The 21,736-nt window shown below is 31.9% G+C and overlaps 1 protein-coding gene across 2 annotated transcripts; it reads left to right on the forward strand.

Moving 5' to 3' along the window:
* On the forward strand, positions 5,470-17,087 carry LOC109358944 (protein sym-1). Of its 2 annotated transcripts, none has more exons than XM_019603456.1 (8): positions 5,470-5,896; positions 6,735-6,822; positions 8,688-8,782; positions 14,774-14,846; positions 14,949-15,041; positions 15,178-15,264; positions 16,189-16,269; positions 16,794-17,087. In XM_019603456.1, exons 1-7 carry the CDS (start codon positions 5,553-5,555, stop codon positions 16,267-16,269), a joined length of 861 nt encoding a protein of 286 aa, XP_019459001.1. In that variant the 5' UTR covers positions 5,470-5,552; the 3' UTR covers positions 16,794-17,087. The 2 variants fall into 2 exon arrangements, with proteins under 2 accessions (XP_019459001.1, XP_019459000.1); XM_019603455.1 differs by having other exon boundaries at positions 5,471-5,896; positions 16,851-17,087.

Consider the following 21,736-nt stretch of genomic DNA (forward strand, 5'->3'; position numbering starts at 1 on the left):
AATATAAATAATGATTATTATGACCAATAAAATAACGAACGGATTTATGTGTAAGATAATAATAATCGACAACACTAAAAATTTCAAAAAGAGTAAAGCAATAATATACTTGTCATGTATAGATAAAATTAGTTGTCTATGTAAAAAAATATGAGTCTCATTAATTACGGATCTTGTGTTGTGCACTTGCCGCACATATTTACAAGTCGACTCTGATTACCAGTTAGGTAAGGATATTTGGATCGATAAATTATTATTTTATTTAAGATTTAATTAATTAAATTTGAATTTATATTTATCTTGTTAATTATTATTTGAATTGTTATTATCTTTTCATTTCTAATTAGATATACAATAATGTCTGGTCACCATTTCAAATAAAGGAACCTACAAATATGCAATGGGGTATGTGAAGATTAAAGTCCGAATAGGGGCATGGACCAATAGAATAATTGTCTTTTGGTTTTCTATACTTCTTATATCTCAGCCATTCATCTAATGTAATGTTAATCCACCAACCATATATAATGAAAACATAATTGGAGCACGTGATATTCCATTTTTTACATGTTGTTTTAATACTTTTATGTAGCAGTTATTTTCTCATTATTTGGAGGTATTGGTTTCATTCTAGTTGTGTAAAGTCAAACATTCAATTTATATGAGTTATACTTGTTGTGAGAGATAATTATACATCCCAAAAGAATATTAGTCTTGGTTATGAAAAATATGGGGAGGGTGAGAATTTCCTGTTTTTGAAGAGATGAGTTTTCCTTTCCTTTTATTATTTTATGAAAGAAACTCTAAAAATGGAATATTGATTTGTTTTCTTCCATTTCATTTTTTACCCATCAATCCCACTAATCAGACAAGTTGCACTAGAGTTTAGATCCATATGCATCTTATCAAATTAATTTGATTTAGGAGAGTTTTTTTATAAAGAAGTTTATACTTATACTCTCATTCATACATTCTTGCATCCATATACTTCCACTCCACCTTCTCTCCATCTCTTACAAAATGACTTGAGTGATGTATTACCTTTTCAGGCAATTCAATACCAATTATTGTTCAGATTTTGTAGACAAATCAATACTCGAATCTCACCACCTTCACACAGAAGAACAGATACGATAACATCGTTATAGTGATTTCTCATATACCATTAAGGTATCAAGTACATAGCTGGTGGTAAGATCTTATTGTTTGACATTAAGAATTTTATTCCTGAATATCTTGGAGAAAAAATTGCACATTTTCTCATTTTCTAAGAATTAATGTTCAAGAGACACATGGCTTATTTATGGAGCAAGTTTTTCATTGAGGAGAGAATTAATCTCCTCTCAAAAGGTGTAACCTTAAGGTTATGTTTGGTTATGTAGAAAATAGGAGGAGTGAAAAGGGATAGAAGAAAAAAGGGAGGAAAAATGATTTTTCCCTTGTTTGGTTGGCAAGGGAAAAGAGGAAGGAAAGAAAAAAATATGTGGGTCCCATGCTAAAATATTTTCTTCCCGAGTATGGGGGAAACCCATGGAAAAGGAGATTTTTTGTTGAAATGATTACAATACCCTTATTTTATCTCTAAACTCTCACTTTTCTATTTTTCTCTCCTTAAACTCATTTTCTTATATTATTTTTTCTCCTCTTCATTTTCTTATCAAACAATTTTGTTACTACAACAACAAAGACAAGTATATTTTTTATAATCTAATTCACTTCTTTACTTTTCTAATTCTAAACAAAGCATATATTTCATGAGTTTAAAATCTATGCACAGTGTAAAGTTTTTTACACTGTCAGCACATCATTCACCATTGATTTGTAATACTTTTATTTGAAAGTCAATGATAGCTAACATATGAATGGTGAGGATTTGTTGACAATGTAAAAAACAGTTACAATATCAGTGTATAGATATTAAATCTATATTTCATTTCTTAATTATTCTAACTCATGCAACCTCATTTAATTTTTATATTTTCTATTATTTTTTATTTATTCCATGTGAAAGACATTTTTTTGAAGAAATTATTAATTTTTTTACAATAACAAAATACATTTATTTTTTAACTTATTTTCATTTTTAATTATTTTTAAAGAACTTATGATTTTTTGGGTGATATGTATTATTCTTGAAGTGTTTTTTATTTGATTGTTATTTTTATTACTCAAGTTATACACAAACTAGTATATTTATAGTTTTTCTACATAATAATTTGTTTGTGAAAATATTTCTTTGATATTTATATTTCTTGGAGTTAGTTTGGTCAAATAATGTATGCATCTCCTAAGTTTTGTACATGCTAAAAATAAAGTAGTAACAATAATAATATTTTAAATGTGACTTTCTTATATGGGAGTATTTATGTAATTTTATAAATATACTTTTTCTTTTTCTTTCACTTTTTGCACAACCAAACTAAATTATCACTTTCTTTTCTTCATTTTTCTTTTAGACCAAACAATTAATTTTTCACCTTAATTTCTACTTTTTTTCCTTTCTTGAACTTTCTTTCTTTCTTTTTTTTCCTTCCATTTTCTTTTCTGAACCAAAGAGAGAGTAAATCTGAGCATTCACTAGCATAATAATAAGAGTAGTTTCATAATTTATTTAATATATATTAATTTATTGATTACATCTCTATTAATCTTCCTATACATGTAAAATATATTCAATTAAAATTTAGTCTTATCAGGCATATATAACGTTGGATAACAGAGTGAAAATGATTTTAAGATGCAAAAACAAATATCTCTTTAACACTATTTTGAACAACTACAATTTTGTTGTTCTTAACATAATAAAAATATTTTTACTATGTTCTTCACTATGTCATTCTTATTTTCTGACTTTTGTTTTTAAATAAGAACAATTCTTTGTTGTTCTTAGCCTAGGGAAAGTGAGGAGAGTGATAGATATTATAGGAAAAAACAAATATTGTGTGACCCAAATAAGAATAAGAACGATATTTGTCATTGTGGAGAAAAATATATGTTACTCTTATATTATGGAGAGTTATAATAAATTATAAAATAATGTGTGATACACAAATAAGAATAAAATTGTTGTTGTGCATTGGAGATGTTAACACCAAAGGACTGACCTTTGGTTTGATAAAAAATCTTAATAATTCCTATTATTCAATGATAATTGTTAATCACTTGAAAATGTGAGCTTATATATTTGCTTTTTTATTTTCCAAACTAAAAGTAGTCTTCATTAATTGAGTGCTGTAGGACTATTATGGGCAATATTCTACCAAATCTAGTTACATTACAAGAATTAGGACATGTATTTAATACTCAGGCCATAAGGAGATTGTCCCTCAATAATTGTTTTATCCTAGCGTCAAGATTATTAAGAACTAAGGACTAGTATATAAGATATAGTCTACATGACTGTCAATCATGCTCGACTAAAATTTTCAAGTTCGCTTACACGTTCGATAATGATCATGCCATCATATGTGGGCAATTGTTCCATCTTAATGTTAGGATCAATTAGAGGTTAGTGATCGAGTGTACAAAATCTAGTCTACATGATTATCAATTGCGTCTGAATAGACAAGATCTGACTTTATGATTCTCGATCATGGCTGCATGATCAACCAAGCTAAGGAAATGACGACAACAAGAAGACATGACATGTTGCAACCTACTACGCCAAAAAACATTCATTCACACCATTGACAATGACACGCAAGCTAAGCAATCAATAGAGGTTCATGTTACTCATACGATAGAGGTAGTCAAAATTCACAACACTGTTAAAGGAAGGACTTATTGTTTGTAATGATGACACTTCTCATTGGATGCAAGCCACTCCACCCCAATGTAAATAGGTGAAGTCACTAATAAATGTATTCTCCCTACTCTCTAAATAACTTCCTATAAATACTAACTTTAAGTTTGGAAGTCTAGTGCTCACCCAAAATAATTCAAAGCCAATAAGTGTGAGGTTAATCAAGTTTAAACAATACAACTCAAATTTCAAAACCCCTCTTCAATAGGGAACAACAACAATTGTATATGATATTATTAAAAGTCACATCCATTATGAGAATTGAGAATACTCTTGGTTGAGTAGAATGATGAATAAGCAAATTACATTAAAAATATTATTGCTTTACACCTTGTTTATGCAATATCAAATGATTTACCATGTAGTATGTTATTAAAAATGACAAAATTGTATTTCATCTTCATTTTAAGTTAATCACATGATTGTGTTAAATGAAAAATTAATTGATGAGAATATAAAGAAACACATTTGATAGGAATTTATGAATTTAAAATTAATCATTTGAGATGAATTGTAAATGGATAATTTTAAGTGTTTACTAATAAATATCCATATAAAAGTTTTTATATTATTGGCATATACATCAAAAAATCATGGATGATTTCTCTAATTTCAAAGGATTGTGTTGGTCTCAGCCCTAGTACTTACTATTTCCTAGCATTTTTAATACAATTTCTTTTTGTAGTTTCACACCAAAACGTTATTAAATCCATCAAATATCAAATTTATTAAAATTATCTTTTATAAATAAAATTATATCATTTTCCTCTTTCAACTAATAAAGATAGAACACCAACAAGATATTGGTCTAGTGATATAATGTCTCATTTAATCTTCAGATTAATTAAAAGATCAAATGTTCAAATGTTGGAGAGGCAATCACACACTCTAACATAGATTAGTTCATAACCCAAAGGGTGAATAATACACTTAATTATTCCAAAAAATAAAAATATTTTAATCAATAAGAAGTTAGTATAGTGATATGACAGCACAGATCTTATCTATGCCAAAATATTAACATTTTGATTGATGAAAGTTACATTTATTAGGATGTACTCAAATTTCTTAGTGATGCTGTGAGCTATATAAAAAATAAAAGATAGTTTGATAATCAATTTATGGATCAAAATTACATGTTTTAATTTGGTGTCCTCAATCTTCTCATGTTCGATCATAGTTAGACATGTGAATTTAATATATTATTTTTGTAAAAATAATTAAAATAAAATAATATTTTTCATTTATTGATAAACATTGATTAGTGTGGGAGACATGAACATGAAATTTAAGGATAGAATATCATGTTCTACAATCTTCAAAATGGCTCTATGTACCAACTTATTAATGTTATGATTTGTTAAAAAAATTATATATTAATTAAAATTTTAATAAATAAATATTTTTTTCATCATTAGTAAATAATGGTAATAAAATAAGGGAACGAAGTATCTCCTAGTATAAGAAGATAAGTTATCTCATTTTGCCAGTGAAATCATGACATGTCATATTTCATCATTTTCTCTAAAAATACTTTTAAAAATAAACAAAATAGCACACATGTCACATTTTAATTGACTAGAATAGATATATTATCTCCTGATACGAGGATATATATTATTCACATAAAATAATTAGACATTTAGTGGGACATAAAATTTGATGTGATAGACTTGAGTGTACTTTTGTATGTCCATAGAACCCACCCCATTAAGTAAAACTTCGAGTGATAGAGCTTCTCAGCACAAAAATGGCGATGGCAATGGGAATAACAACATGTACACTAAACCATAACAAGTCCTTTCTCTTATCTCGTTCCCTCAACAACTTTTCCTCTCGACCCATTTCCCATGTTACTCACCGCATTCTTCTTCCACTTCAAACAACCCCCATTCGCTTTTCTTTCAACTCCACCCACGCTCACACACGCGCTGCGTTCAACAATAATCTTCATTTTCGGGTTTCGGCTATCCCAGATGATGGTTCAGGTGGATCTGGCGATTCCGGCGGTTCCAATTCTGGCGGGGGTGGTGATGGTAGCAGCGGCGGTGATGGAAATTCCGGTGGAGGTGGAAACTGGTCGTTCTTGTCTTGGTAATCAAAGATTAAAAAAATGATTTATTTTCTATTTAGTTAATTTTAATTATTGAGTTTGGTTCGAGGATAAGGTTGTTGCTTAGTAACTAAGTCGAATATTCAAGTCCCGGACATAGCGCCTCAAGAGAGTGGGAGTAATGAGCCACCTTTTATTTATTTATTCATTCATTTGTGTTCCCGAAGTTGATGATACTATGTAGTGGGCAGATAAATGGAACACTTGGATTGTTTTTGTGTTTATGAATAAGTTTTATCTTTTACCCCTTGATTTATAAAAGGGTGAAAATCAGGACTATGACCTGAATCGAACTTCGCGGTTTAAAATCTTGGATTCACCATTTTGTTGGTGACTTTACTTAACCATCACCCCCAGAGGGATAGTCTCACATCTATGCCATGAGGATACTCTGTGAAAAGACCAAACAAGGGTGAAAAACAAGGTTCTTAGAAAATTAATATATGGCTGATTGACTCAACTATATGTTAATATAATCATCTTTTGATCATTGGTACCACCCTTGGTCATTTTGCTTGCCACCTTGTTTCTGAGTACATGGTTTTCGTCATCGGTGAAGACACCGAACTAGCTTTTTATCATACAGAATTACAGACACTTTAGTATTCATTTGAATATAGAGAAATCAGTTTTAGAAAGCTGCCATCCATACTTTGGTTTGGCTTTTCTTTTTCTTTATTGGCGGGTGGAAAGGGGGTAGGGGTGTGCCTTGTGCCTACATTATACGAATTAAACATTTGGTTTTCTTGGTCATTGTTTTTCAATCTATTTGTAGTGCTTCTGACCTGCTTTCGGAAATCTAACATGAATTTACTTCAGGTATCTGGCTCTTCTTGAACAATACCCTGTTCCGGTAAAAGCTCTAACATCTGCAATCTTAACACTAATTGGAGATCTGATTTGCCAGGTATTATGATAATATTATGTCTATTTCTCTTTCAACTGGTTGTCAAGTCATGTGCATTTGGTTGGACCTTTGTGAATGTTTCAAAATGTATGAGATATACACAGACAATAATTTTAACAAAAAATATAATAATTTCAAGCCACTTGAGCATGGCTCATGTGCTCTGCATTTTAATAATTTCCCACCATATGGTATGTGGACAAAAGACTGTATTATATAAGGTTTCCCAAATATTTAAAAGCACGAGGGAAGATATAATTCTGCTTAAATATAAGGAATCAACTGTTGAAATAAGGATATGATTATATAACCTGAGATGACAAAATTGACATTTAAAGAATGACAAACGGGGATTAGATTCGTGTAACTTAATTAAAATAAGATTCAGGATAATATAACCATAATGTGAAAGTGGTAATTAGAAAATTTACTGATAATTGAGTCTGAGCAACATTTAAGAAAAACAATGTCTTCATGGCCGGTTTGGTTTACTAGTACAACGATTGGAACTCCAAATGGAAAATTGGTAGGATCGAAGGGTAGTTAGAATAGTTAGTTCGAGGGGTTCAGTTTGATAAATAACTAAATAAGGGATGTAAACAAGGAGAAAGCTGAAGTCCGGGCAACAGAATGTTACCGCATTAGTGTAATTAATTTTGGTTTTACATTGACATACGACTATTACTAACCTCCATGCAACAAGGAACTGGGTGGAAAGTAGAGGACCAATTCTCATGGGCAAGGAGGAAAGAATGGGAAATTAAGGGGAATGTTCATGCCGAGGTGTGTGACTGAATGCAGATGTGGCGAGAGGAGAGAGAGGGTATGGGAAGAGTGGGTGTCTGCCTATGAGGGAGATAAAATGTGACAGGGAAAGGGAAGAGAGGCAAGACAAGAATATGGCGAGGTTTGTGTGGAGAGGTTGCAGCCCCTGGAAGTGCAGATCTATCGGTGTTTTCTTTCTTCCTGTATAGGCTATATCTTTGTTTCTTTGATCTAGAGTGAAAGGTTTCTGTTCTAAAATTTTCTTAGCAGTATTTCAATTAGATCAGCTACCATGTTTAGACCTATCAAGATCATAGAGTCTCTGAGATGATAGATACTTTGTATCTGCCTGACAATTTTTTGATAATCCAGTGTTCTTGAGGGCTGCTAATTTATTTCAATTCTCTTATCATTTCTTCGGAATAAACATTTTCCTTTACCTTATGATAGAGCATTATGGAGTTGTTCGGTCCATGTAGCTGACCCCACCTAGTGGGATTAAAGCTTGGTTGTTGTTGTAAATTATTTCCTTTTACTCATTCATTTTTACTTTATTTTCATTGATGCATGCAATATCATGAGCTCTTATTTCGGTAGGTGCTGGGCTTTTACTGGACAGCCAATTTTTTTGTATATGCCTTATGTTTCTTGTGTTACCTTTGCAATTGATTAGCAGGATGTTGATGCATTTTTGTTTTTCTGCTTTCTGAATTTTATCTCTTGGCTTGCATGACACTTTTATCAATCCTCTGTGCTTGTGTTATCAAGCTTAACATGATATAACATTTGAACTTGATTTTAAGTGGATAGTTTTATAAGTCCATCAATGATTAATTTACTTTGAAGTGTTGTATGATTTTACATTCATTTACATCGAGGGTGACCCTTGATACAATCACAAAATGGTAAGGTTGTTTGCTTTGTGACATGGATGTCATGAGTTCTAATTCTGGAAACAGTCTCTTCACTTGTGGAGGTAAACTGTGTATATCTATCATCCCCAAACCTCACTAAGTGGTAGCATCGTGCACTGGGCCATTTGTTTTATGCTTTTACATTCATTTATATTCAGTTTACTGAATTTAAGCCTTCATCTGCAGCTTGTGATAGACAAAGTGAAGTCAGTGGATTTGAAGAGGACATTCCTGTTCACTGTGATTGGTTTTGGATTAGTTGGTCCAACATTGCATTTCTGGTAAATGCCCTGGAATCTATATTGGTAGCCTGAAAGCTAACTCTCTGTTTATAGTCTATTGAACACTTTAAATAATGGAATCAAAATCATTAATAATAAGTGAAGAATGTTGCAAGTCATGGTTCTGTTTCTGTCACTTGTTTGAAATTGTTTCATGTCAATCATATTGCAAATACTTATTCATCCCCTAATGAATATCACTTGAGGAGTCCAATGAAGATTGATTTCTGGGATTTTTGGTGTCAATTTTAGGAGATTTTGTTCATATATTAGCAATGATTACCAGAGTGTGGAGAAAGACAAAAGTTAAAGGATTTCATAATGAGAAGAGAATGTAAAAGTAATGGATTGTATTGATTATTCATTGGTGTTTTTACAGAACCAGCAAGCATTTGTACTTATAGCTTGCTAACCAAAAGAAGTTTGCTTGGAAAAGAAGTAACAGAAAAAACAACTTCCTAACAAGCAAACTAACTAATAACTAACACACTAAACATATTAATCACGTGCCAAAGGGCTAAGAGTTCTGCTGCTAAACCACTCATACAAATGAATCAAGAATAGCTTGATATGATTAAGTTGTGGATAGAAAACAGGGCAACTTGCAGCCTTAATGTATGCAGGCAGAGCAACTTGCAGCCTCAATGTATGCAGGCAGAGCAACTTGCAGAGTTGTATTCTTGTGTGTAATGATCCTAGTCTTCCTATCTTCATCATGAGCTAGAGCCTGCAATTATAGGAGACTTCCTCATGCACTAAGGCATGGGCTAAGATATAAAAGCAATTGAGATATGTAAACATAATGTGCAGCAGAAGCAATGTGTAAACATAATATGCAGAGGCAATTATGAAAAAACGATTAGAGCATTAATAATACAATCATAGACATGGATGATGTTTAATACCCCCCTTCAAGCTGGAGAGTATATGTCAAGTATACCCAGCTTGCCCAACAAATAAGAGAAAGGTGCAGGTTCTAATGGTTTTGTTAAAAGATCAGCAACCTGCTCTGAAGTGGAAATAGGGAGGAGGTGAAAGAGTTTGTTCTGTAACCTTTCCCTAACAACATGGCAATCTATTTCTATGTGTTTAGTACGCTCATGGAAAACAGCATTAGCAGCAATATATCTAGCCGAATTATTATCACAGTATAAGAGAGCAGGGTGTTTGTAATCAATATGAAAATCAATGAGTAAATAAGTTAGCCATTGAATCTCACAAGAAGCAATGGCAAGGGCACGATACTCAGCTTCTGAGGATGATCTAGAAACGGTGTTTTGTTTCTTGGATTTCCAAGAAACAAGGGAATCTCCTAAGAACATGGAGTATCCTGAAATAGATTTTCTGGTATCAGGGCAAGAGGCCCAATCAGAATCAGAAAATCCTTTTATTTGCAAAACAGAGGTGGTAGGGTAGAATAATCCTTGTCCAGGGGTGCCCTTGATGTATCTAAGTATTCGAGTCATGGCTTTATAGTGGTTAACAGTAGGAGCAGCCATGAATTGGGTGAGTTGTTGTATGGCAAAGTTTAGGTCAGGTCGTGTGTTTGTTAGGTAAAGCAATCTGCCAATTAGTTGTCTGTACAAGAGAGGATCATGGAAAGGAGTACTGTCCTGCTGATGTAGGTGGGTGTTTTTGACCATAGGTGTGGGAACAGGTTTAGAAGTGAGGAAGCCAGTGTCATTGAGAAGGTCTAAGGCATATTTTCTCTGGCACAGGGTGATTCCTAATTTGGACCGAGCTACCTCGAGGCCTAGGAAGTATTTTAATGTGCCTAAATCCTTGATTTTAAACTGAGCATCAAGATGGGTCTTTACAGATTGTATTTCAATCAAGTCATCCCCTGCTAAGATTAGATCATCAACGTAGATTAACAGGGCAGTGAAATGAGTATCATGTGTTTTAGTAAAGAGGGAATGATCATGTTGGGATTGCTTGTAACCTAAGCAATGAAGAGAGGAGGACAGCTTGGCAAACCACTGCCTACTAGCTTGTTTCAAGCCGTATAGTGATTTGTTCAACTGGCAGACCTGGTTGGGTTTAGAGTGGTGAACACCAGGGGGTAAATTCATGTAAACAACCTCATCAAGGTCCCCATGGAGGAAGGCATTATTGACATCAAGTTGATGCAATGTCCATCCTTTTGTGGCAGCAAGAGCCAAGAGTAATCTTATGGTAGTAAGCTTGATTACAGGGGCAAAAGTCTCATTATAATCTAATCCCTCTGTTTGATTGTACCCTTTTGCAACAAGGCGTGCCTTGTGTCTTTCAATGCTGCCATCAGCATTGTATTTGAGTTTATAAACCCATTTACACCCAATGGCAGTTTTGTTAGGTGGAAGAGTGACAAGGGTCCAGGTGTTATTTAGATGCAGGGCTTGTAACTCAGTGTTCATGGCCTTAATCCATTCAGCAGACTTGATGGCTTGATTGTATGTCTTAGGCTCAATGTGAGAGGTGATGGATAGTATATGATGGAGTTGTGTAGTGGATAAGTGTTTGTAGCATAGAACATTGTCAAGGGGGTGCTTGATGGTAGAAGTGTGTGTGATGGGCACAGAAGCTAAATAGTTGCAGTGATAGTCCTGAAGGTATCTAGGAGGATGTGAAGGCCTAAGGGATCTTCTTGGTGTGATCTCAGTATGGATGGGTGAGGATGGTGGCATAGGTGAGTTGTGTAGGGAATTATGGTCAGTATGGGAAGGTGCAGGGTTGGTGGTCTCATTGATGAATGGATAGTTAAGGAGAGGTTGTGAGGCAGGGGATGGGAAGGTTTCCATAGTATCAGCAGTGTCAGAAGGGTGCTTGTGCATGGTTTGTGTGTCATGGCATGGAAAGACATGCTCATGGAACATAACATTTCGAGACAAGAAGATGTTCCTCATATGCATATCATATAAGAGGAAACCTTTGGTCCCATCAGTGTATCCAAGGAAGAAGCACTTGGTGGCTCTTGGATCAAGTTTGGTCCTATTGTTGATGAGGGTAGAGGCATAGGCAAGGCAACCAAATACTCTAAGATTACTGAGATTAGGTTGTTTATGTAATAGGGCCTCATAAGGACACTTAAAATTGAGAACAGGAGTGGGCAACCTGTTGATCAGGAAAACAGAATGCATGACAGCATGACCCCAAAATTGTTTTGGTATATTGGATTGGAAGAGCAGAGATCTAGCAATGTTCATAATATGTCTGTGTTTTCTCTCAACCACTGAGTTTTGTTGAGGTGTTTCAACACAAGACCTTTGGTGTATGACACCAAGATTAGCATAAAACTCAGGTTGTATGAATTCCAAGCCATTATCAGTTCTAATGGCTTTGATCCTTTTGTTGTATTGAGTATTGGCTAGTTGAAAAAAGTTATGGACCAGTTTTCTTGCCTCTCCTTTGTTAGTCATAAGATGAATCCATGTATATTTACTGAAGTCATCCACAATGGTCAAGAAGTATTTCTGACCATGGATGGTGGGAAGGCTAAGGGGGCCCCAAATGTCCATATGTATGAGGTCAAAAGGTTGAGAACTATGAGATGTACTCTTAGGGAAAGGAAGCTTAGTTTGTTTAGCAGTGTGGCATATATCACAAACAAGTTTGGAATCAAATTTCACAAAAGGAAAGATTTTATTCATGCTTTGTAAAACAGGCAAAGAGGGATGGCCCAATCTGAAGTGCCAAACATCAAATTTATGATCATTGTACTTATTTACAGATCCTATTACATGTGAAGTAGCCTTATGATTTCTATTTAGGATGTATAAGTTGTCATATGCTTCAGCATGACCAATCGTCCTCGAGGAAGTCATATCCTGAATCAAACAAAGGTTCTTATCAAAAACAAGCCTGCATCTTAAGGAGCAAGCAAGTTTGTAAATAGATATCAAATTGTATTTAAAACTAGGTAAATATAGAACATCATAAAGGGTAAGAGCATGAGTTAGGTGAATAGTTCCTGAGTATTCAGCAATCATAGTAATATTATTTGGCAGTTTCACATGTATTGGTTTGATAGTGTTAATACTTGTGAAGTTTGATGCATTATTAGTGACATGATCAGTGGCACCACTATCAAGGATCCAAGTTTGAGTGTTAAGGGTTGTACCTGACATAGTAGGATTATCATTGCTGTGGTGATCTTGGCTAACTTGGTTAATCCTGTGCTCATGGTTGTTGTTGATGTGTAGAGGTTGCTCTGTTTGCTCTGTGCTTATGTTCCTGTGGCTTGTTTCTTGCCTCTTATCTGTTCCCTCATGATCAATGTGAATGTTGTTCATTGATCCATCTTCTTGTTTGGCCTTGAACTTGAAGTTTGGAGGGAACCCATGCTTGAAGTAGCATGTTTCTGCAGTGTGCCTATCCTTTCCACAAAAACTGCAGACTTTATTGTTGCTATTTGCACCAGATGGTTTAGGATAAGTGGATGTCCAACCATTTCCTTGGTATTTCTTTCTATTGTTGAAGTCTGTGTTTGATCTACTCGAATTTCTGTTTCCCTGATTCTTCCATGGCTGAGTTGAGTTCACAGAATTGATTGTCCTCTTGTTGTCATATCCTGGACCCTCATGTTGCCTTTCTTGTTGCAAGACTAATGAGAATACCTTGTTGATAGATGGCATAGGCTCCATGAGAAGAATCTGAGCCTTCACAGTGTCAAATTGTTCACTAAGGCCCTTCAAAAAACATATGATATATTCATACTCTCTATAATTTCTTATAGTTTTAGACATGCCACAACTACATCTTACAGGGCAAGAGCATGTTGGAAGAGGCCTTAGAGATTCTAATTCATCCCAAACTGTCTTCATATCTGTGTAAAAACCAGATACATTCCTTTCACCCTGTTTCATTGAATGAATTTCTTGGAGTAGATCAGATGTTCTAAAGTGATCTCCCTTGGAAAATCGTTCCCTAAGGTCATCCCATAGTTCTTGTGCGTTTTCTATATACACGATGCTTTGAGCAATCTGCTGTGTTAGTGATCTTGTGATCCAAGATATAACCATGTTATTGCACCTCTCCCAAGCATCATACATCTGATCTGATTGATGAGGAACTTGTATTGTTCCATTAACAAACTTGAATTTATTCTTTGAGCTAAGTGCCCTTTTCATTGATCTTGACCAAGATTGGTAGTTTCCTCCATCAAGGGGAGGGGATACCAAAGTAAAGCCTGGATTTTCTCCAGGATGTAAGTAATAGGGGTTTTGTGTTGCATCTGGATTCTGGTATGTGTGCTGTGTTTGATCTGACTCAGCGTCCATGATTGTGAGTTTTCTTGTGAACAAGATGTGAAGAATTGGCAAGAAGATGGAGATGTGTGAATGGTTTAGCAGCAGAGCTCTCACTTGGAGAGCTCTGATACCATAAAGGATTTCATAATGAGAAGAGAATGTAAAAGTAATGGATTGTATTGATTATTCATTGGTGTTTTTACAGAACCAGCAAGCATTTGTACTTATAGCTTGCTAACCAAAAGAAGTTTGCTTGGAAAAGAAGTAACAGAAAAAACAACTTCCTAACAAGCAAACTAACTAATAACTAACACACTAAACATATTAATCACGTGCCAAAGGGCTAAGAGTTCTGCTGCTAAACCACTCATACAAATGAATCAAGAATAGCTTGATATGATTAAGTTGTGGATAGAAAACAGGGCAACTTGCAGCCTTAATGTATGCAGGCAGAGCAACTTGCAGCCTCAATGTATGCAGGCAGAGCAACTTGCAGAGTTGTATTCTTGTGTGTAATGATCCTAGTCTTCCTATCTTCATCATGAGCTAGAGCCTGCAATTATAGGAGACTTCCTCATGCACTAAAGCATGGGCTAAGATATAAAAGCAATTGAGATATGTAAACATAATGTGCAGCAGAAGCAATGTGTAAACATAATATGCAGAGGCAATTATGAAAAAACGATTAGAGCATTAATAATACAATCATAGACATGGATGATGTTTAATAAAAGTCGTTAATCCATTTTCTTTGGACCTTTAGGTACTTGTATCTGAGTAAATTGGTTACACAACCTGGAGCATCAGGTGCAGTTTTGCGGCTTGTACTTGATCAGGTGGGATATTTCCATTGCACTATCGTTTGCCACTTTGTATCTATCACTAATCATATGCTTGTTTGATATTCTAATTTTGGATATGGTGAAATATGGTTGCAGTTCTTATTTTCACCCATATTTATTGGAGTTTTCTTATCTACACTGCTGACATTAGAGGGAAGGCCATCAGAAGCTATACCGAAGCTTAAACAGGTGCTTATAACTTATAACAGTTTTAGCTTGTATCTGCTTGTGAAAATGTGTATTCAAAGAGTGGTATTTCATTGTTATGACTTATTACATTAATATGTTACATAGTATGTACTCATCTAGAAATTTCATTTTGTAGGAGTGGTTTTCTGCTGTTCTAGCAAACTGGCAATTATGGATACCATTTCAATTTTTCAACTTTAGATTTGTGCCGCAACAATTTCAGGTTAGGCTGACAGACTATACTATCTATGCAAATTGGAATTTGACTTGACCATAGGCATAATCTGTTCATCACTTTGAAACCTGTTGGGGTTATAGTATAGTTTTCTTTCTTCTATTTCCATTTGAATGCATCAGGTTTCTATATTTACTCAATTGCTTCTAGTGGAATTTGAAGATTCCCTAAGAAGGATTTTCTGTTGATATAACAGACACACAACCTTTGTTATCCTTTGATTAGTTTAACGACAATAGAACGTAATGCATAAGGACTGCATTTTTGTTAACTTTTCTCTCTTCATTTATCGCGCTTGGATCTTTAGGATGCATCTTGTTGGTCCTTTTCTACATGTATTAGCATATCAAATCGAGATGCCATTTGTCATTATCTAACTAGATAGAGGAGGTTTCACTAATTTTATTGGATCATTGTTGCATTTCTCTCTAATATCAAAGGTTCTGAGCCTTGACTTAATGGTAAGGTTGTTGCTTAGTGACTAGAGGTCATGGTTTCAAATCTTAGAAACAACCTCTCCACTTGTGGGATAAGGCTGCATACATCAACTATTCTCAATCTCGGCTAGGTAGTAGTCCCATGCACTGGACAGCCTCATCAAAAATATTGTTTATTTTCTTTCCCTTTTTTTATCATTTGAAATGCACTTAAGCACACATGTGCACAATTTCATTATATTTGGACTAAACTAGTTTTTAGTTACGTGCATTGAGAAGTTCTCAAATGCCTGAGATGGAGGTATCTAAGGTTATGCTGACACAAAATGATAATTTTGCCTTTACCCCTGCATCTTTTCTTTGTTGTCAATATTCATTGACGGTTACATCTATGGTATTCTTCAATGTTCTTAGATTTGGTTCTCCGTTTTATCAATGATATTGCTTAGTTTTAAAAATATGGAAATCATTTCAGGTCCTTGCTGCTAATGTTGTTGCTTTGGCATGGAATGTTATTCTCTCATTTAAGGCACACAAAGAAGTTCTTCCAAAATAGGTAAGCTTTATATGTTCCTTGAGTTGAGAAGAACTATTTTTAATCAGCTCCATTATTTTAGGAATTCAAGCATACATGAGCATAGTAGGCAAGAAGAGAAACTATTTTTCTGTTACTAAAGTGAATAAACTTCTCATGTGTTCTTGCATGCACTAACGTGTTATTTCTTCCATATATTTTTAACAGAGGTGCAATAAAATGCATAATTGTTAACAAAATCCAATGTCATCCATTGCTAACCAACCATGAACCTTTTCCTAGAAGCACTTATAGACATTTTTGTGGTGCTTTTTAGTTAAGGAATACTCAAGTTAAAGATTACATTATTGTCTTTCTATTTTTCATTTATATTTGAGAAAAAATGTATGTGATGTTATACACTGTCACTCACTGTATCATCCACCAATCATGTTTTATCATCATTGGCACTTCAAAAAAGTAATACAAACGACGGATAGATGATGTACTGACTATGTATAAATTTTTACCCTGATATTACAATCTGGGCATGCACAATGCTGCAGTAATTTTCATGATATTGGACAAAATTAATCAATTCTTTGTCATTGATCATTCTTCAGAATTAATCAGAGAGGTGCCTGAAGGAGCATTATCCAAGTCTACAAGATATGTTATGGTAATTTACTTGAACATGGGGATTAGTTCTATAAACTTAGGTAGAATTTTTGCATAAAGGTTATTACTTTCATCAATGCAAGCCTCCTCCTTGTGCTTCTTATTTTTCTGTTTCATTCAGACCATATATGAGCTTTTTTGTTCCTAAACAAACAAAATGAAAATGGTACTGGAAAATCAAATTGGGTTTGCATTCCCAACTTAATGACCATGTAAAATGTTTATTTTGATTTTAGTTCATGTTAGTCATTTGTTAAGTTCTGATATAATAGAGTCCAAATCCAAAATTTATATATGTTAATTAACCTAACCCATAACAAAACATGCCCAGTTACAATGCCACATCATTTAAGATAGGGATTAAAATCAAAATAAACTAATTTTGGGGAAGAGCAACAGTATGAAGCTTTAAAATTTTTGTCCCTATTTTGCATAAAAACCAAGGATGTAGAAGCAATACCTAACATAATTCAAAGTTATATAACTTGCTTACGTCATCCTTCACCATAACCCAATGCTTAATGTGTTTGATTAATTAAGTGCCAGAAGTTATATTTTGCTTCAAAAAAATTTGGTATTTTCAATCGACATTCAAAAGAAAATAATAACGACTTAGAGTTAAGCTGGACATTGGTTAGATTTTCCTGAGGGTGTCCTTTTTTACATTGTGTTTGTACCTATTTAATTTAACTATATAAAGCTTGTATATCAAACTTCGTGAAATAAAAATTAGTCATTATATAACTATTTTAGTTAACTAATGTTTTTATAATAAATTTTGAAAAAAAGTTTCATACAAATGGTGAAAAGGTACGATATATTTTCCGCTAAAAGATCTCATATTTTTAACTTTAGGTAAGATCTTTATTTTCAATTACATAACAATAATCATTACAACAGACAAAATGTTAAACTAAGTTATATAGAATAATATAATTGATCAGACAAAATTTTCAAAAAGAATTTATAAAATCAATAACATACCTATCACGTAAAATAAATTAGCCAATTGTATATGTAAAAAGTATTTGGATCCCATTAATTATGGACCTTATGTTGTGCACTTGCTGCATACCGTCACGAACCAACATTAGAGTATCCATTATGCAATAATTGGACCAACTCAAGACTTGATTTTTCTTAGGATAGTATTTTATTAGACAACTTTTATCAGAACATGGTACTTAGAATAAATTAATAATTTTTAATTTTTAATTATTTAAAATGTTTGTTATAAAATTAATATTATCAGATCACTCTATTTCCACATTATCTCGTGAAATGAATTTTATGGGTGGGATTATTTCCTTAAATAAAATAATAAAAAAACAATATTCGACGAAAAGATTAAGATTGTGGGGCAACACAAATATAAGCATATAGTATTGAAAATTGTAATATATTTTTGAGTAAATTACAATACTCCCAGAGTTTTAGTGAAATTACATAAATTACTCATAATTTTTAAACCTACACAAATCACTCAGGTAGGAGATAAGTATAATTTCTTAAACAAAAAATGATGACGAGTGTAATTAAGTCAAACAAAATATTATATATCATGAAGATAAGCTAATTAGTATAATAGTCGATGTTTATTCATTGCATCAATAATTCTAAGGAGATTTTAAATCACTCTTATACTATATTGTAACTAATCAAAATAATAAATAGACATTGACTTTTATATTATTTAGACTTATCTTCATAATATACCATATTTTGTTTAACTTAATTACACTCGTAACCACTTTTGTGTAAGAAATTACACTTAGGTAGTCAATATAATATATGTATATAATTAGGAGTGATTTGCATAACTTTAAAAAGTGAGAAATAGTTTGTATAAATTCACTAAAACTTAGATATGTCAATATAATTTACTCTACCTTTTTACAAATAGATTAATTATTAATGTGTGTTTAAGGACTACTCAACCCTATGAAATATAAATTACATACAAAATCTGATAACAATAGCATTTATATAGCACAATAATAAATAATATAAAAATGTAAAAGTTATTATTTCATATTAACCTTTGGAAATGATATAATTAAAATAAAAGGTTTCTAATTTTTAATTGTGAATAAATTTTATTGTTATAAGTAATTTATTTAAACTCACATTTTGATATGATAAAATTTGATAAGTGTATACAATATTTTATAAATACATAATTGCTTTGAATATACTAACTAATTTTTAATTTTCTTAGAATTAATGATTAAAATGTGTAATAAATTTTTTAAACTAATCGTTACAATAACTGGATCCTCTCTATAAATATTAGTGTGTCGTCGGCACTTTGTGTCTATCGACTCACATTCTTATTTTATCCTAATATGTATCATTTTGTGTTACATTCTTTAAAAATAATAATTTAATATAAGAAATTTTACATAAAATAATTATTTATTATGAAAAAGAATAAATATAATAATATTTGAAATTTTATTATAATTATTAATAGAGGAGTTATAAAAGATTAATTTTTGAATGTAAAAAATTATGTCTTAATATTTATTTATAATTTATGAAGTTATCAACTACTACCATGGTTTTGGTTGATTACTCAATGGTGAAGCAATGATGAGGTAAGGGAGAGAGAGGAGGAACGCATCATTACTAAAAGACAAAAGATATGTTAAAGTACGATACACATTTGAAAATGACATAAAAACGTCACTGGACACGTCATCCGTTAACACCCTACAACGCTACAATAACTGAATAAAAATGTTGCCCTAAATTACGTTACAAATCCTATATGATATCAATGATAATAAAATAAAAGTATAATAAATTTAATATTTTTAATTAATATAATATATTTTTATTAGTAGGTGACCAGATTTATGATATAAATTAGGATCGCAATTCTTCTTCGTAACTTTGGTCAACAAGTAACAACTCATTCCTCCCATGCCCACAGATTCTCTGATCTGGTTTGAAATGGAATGTTTATTTTTAACAGTCAAATTGGTCATCAAAATTATACTATTAAGAATTATAATAATTTTGAAAAAAATAATTTTTGGCATCATGTTTATTTATTTATATATATATATATATATATATATTAATTTTAGTTCGTCAGTTTTTTAGGTATTTAGCCATTTTATTTTTAGGTTGTTGATTTTATTGCTGAATGACAGTAGCTACATTTATGGTTGTAATTCTAGAATGACTTTCATAATATAATGATCATCAGATATAATGATGTGGACCATTTTATCTTACAAGCGTCATAGTTGATAATTTATTAGTAGTATGAAAGATCTTAAAGAGAAATACAGTACCCAATTAATCCATAATATTTGGTGACAGAAATTAGTTTTTAAATATGAAAAAAAAAAGGAAATAGAAAGTAGAAAATTGGAATATACATCCACTTGGAGACAAAAATCATCTATTGTTTCATTTTATATGGTACCATGTGTTAAGAGTGTTTTGATTGAAACACCAATAATGCCTTGATTTTAGTTATAAGCAAATAAAATATCAATACATTTTGTTCTCAAATATATGTAAATTTCTCTATATATGTTATGGAATTTTTTTTACACGTGGCAATGCTAAATAGTAACTATAATTATCAATATATTTTTGTTAAATTATATTGATACTATCTGAGTTGTAGTCAAATTAACAAATTGTATATATAAATCACCCATAATTTTTATACACACGTCAGACTTACTATTCATGTATAAGAGATGAATATAATTATTTAAATACAAAGGATAGTGAATATAATCATTTAAAGAAAAAGGTAGTGAATATGATCATTTAAATAAAAAGGATAGTGAATGTAATTTTAATTAAATTTTAAGAGGTGTCGGTGTATACTCTCAATTAATTATACATTAGCTAGAATAAATTGATCGTTGATAAATTTGTTTATAAAATTTGATTGGAAACCACTCTTCATATTTTGTGTATTTAAGTAACATCTCATTGGAATTATTAATGCATTTTGTAAGGAACTAAAATGTTTTTTCACAATTTATTATGTTTTTACTTCCCTTTTACTATGTGTCACTCAATATCTAGAGAATGATGGTGAGATGTTTTGTCAGATATAATGTTGTTAAGTATGATAATGATCATTTCTTACAACTTAATGGAGAAATTGAAATTCAACCTTAGTTGGACCAAGCAACAATTTCACTCTCTCTTAAACATGTCCTAAATGTAATCTTATGAAATAACAAATATTTGAATATAATAAGATAAACTCAAATGTTTTATTGTTTTTTAGGTAATGGCATTTTAATATAAAAATACACAATTTCAACATATTTACAATATTATCATTTTTTATATAAAGTATATATTTTTTATTTGATCTCGAGTTGTCCATCATATATTTAGACATCTCTATAATTCTTAAAATAATTATACTAAAATGACGATCTATACAGTATTATTTCGTTAAATCACTTCGTAGTTCTACTTTTACATCATCAGCAACAACTAATTTAAATGTTGAAATAAAAATATATATTGAGATTAACTTTGAATTCGAGTTTCAGTAATTATGAACCATCATTTATTTTACAAACAAATATATATATGTTAATGACAATATTAATAGGAGAAAAATTATATAACTTTGTTTAATATCACACAAGATTTTTTACAAAATGTGACATATTATGGAATCAAGTCCAAATATTATAAGAGTTAGTGTCTCTTCATTATTTTTTGATTCATTATGAAATGCATCAATAATTCTAAGGAAATATTGTTTAAATGCACGAATGAGAAGAGTATTTTCATAATCAGATTCTATTTGCTAATTTACATAACTAATATATCATTAATA

This window comes from Lupinus angustifolius, chromosome LG10 (assembly GCF_001865875.1).
Source record: "Lupinus angustifolius cultivar Tanjil chromosome LG10, LupAngTanjil_v1.0, whole genome shotgun sequence".
Classification (NCBI taxonomy): Eukaryota; Viridiplantae; Streptophyta; class Magnoliopsida; order Fabales; family Fabaceae; genus Lupinus; species Lupinus angustifolius.

What these genes read in the sequence shown, in the direction of transcription:
- LOC109358944 (XM_019603456.1), top strand. Translation starts at nt 5,553, where the DNA reads ATGGCGATGGCAATGGGAATAACAACATGTACACTAAACCATAACAAG. An exon ending in GGTCCAACATTGCATTTCTG is followed by an intron (nt 8,783 to 14,773) that starts GTAAATGCCCTG and finishes TTGGACCTTTAG; the next exon opens with GTACTTGTATCTGAGTAAAT. An exon ending in CTATACCGAAGCTTAAACAG is followed by an intron (nt 15,042 to 15,177) that starts GTGCTTATAACT and finishes TTCATTTTGTAG; the next exon opens with GAGTGGTTTTCTGCTGTTCT.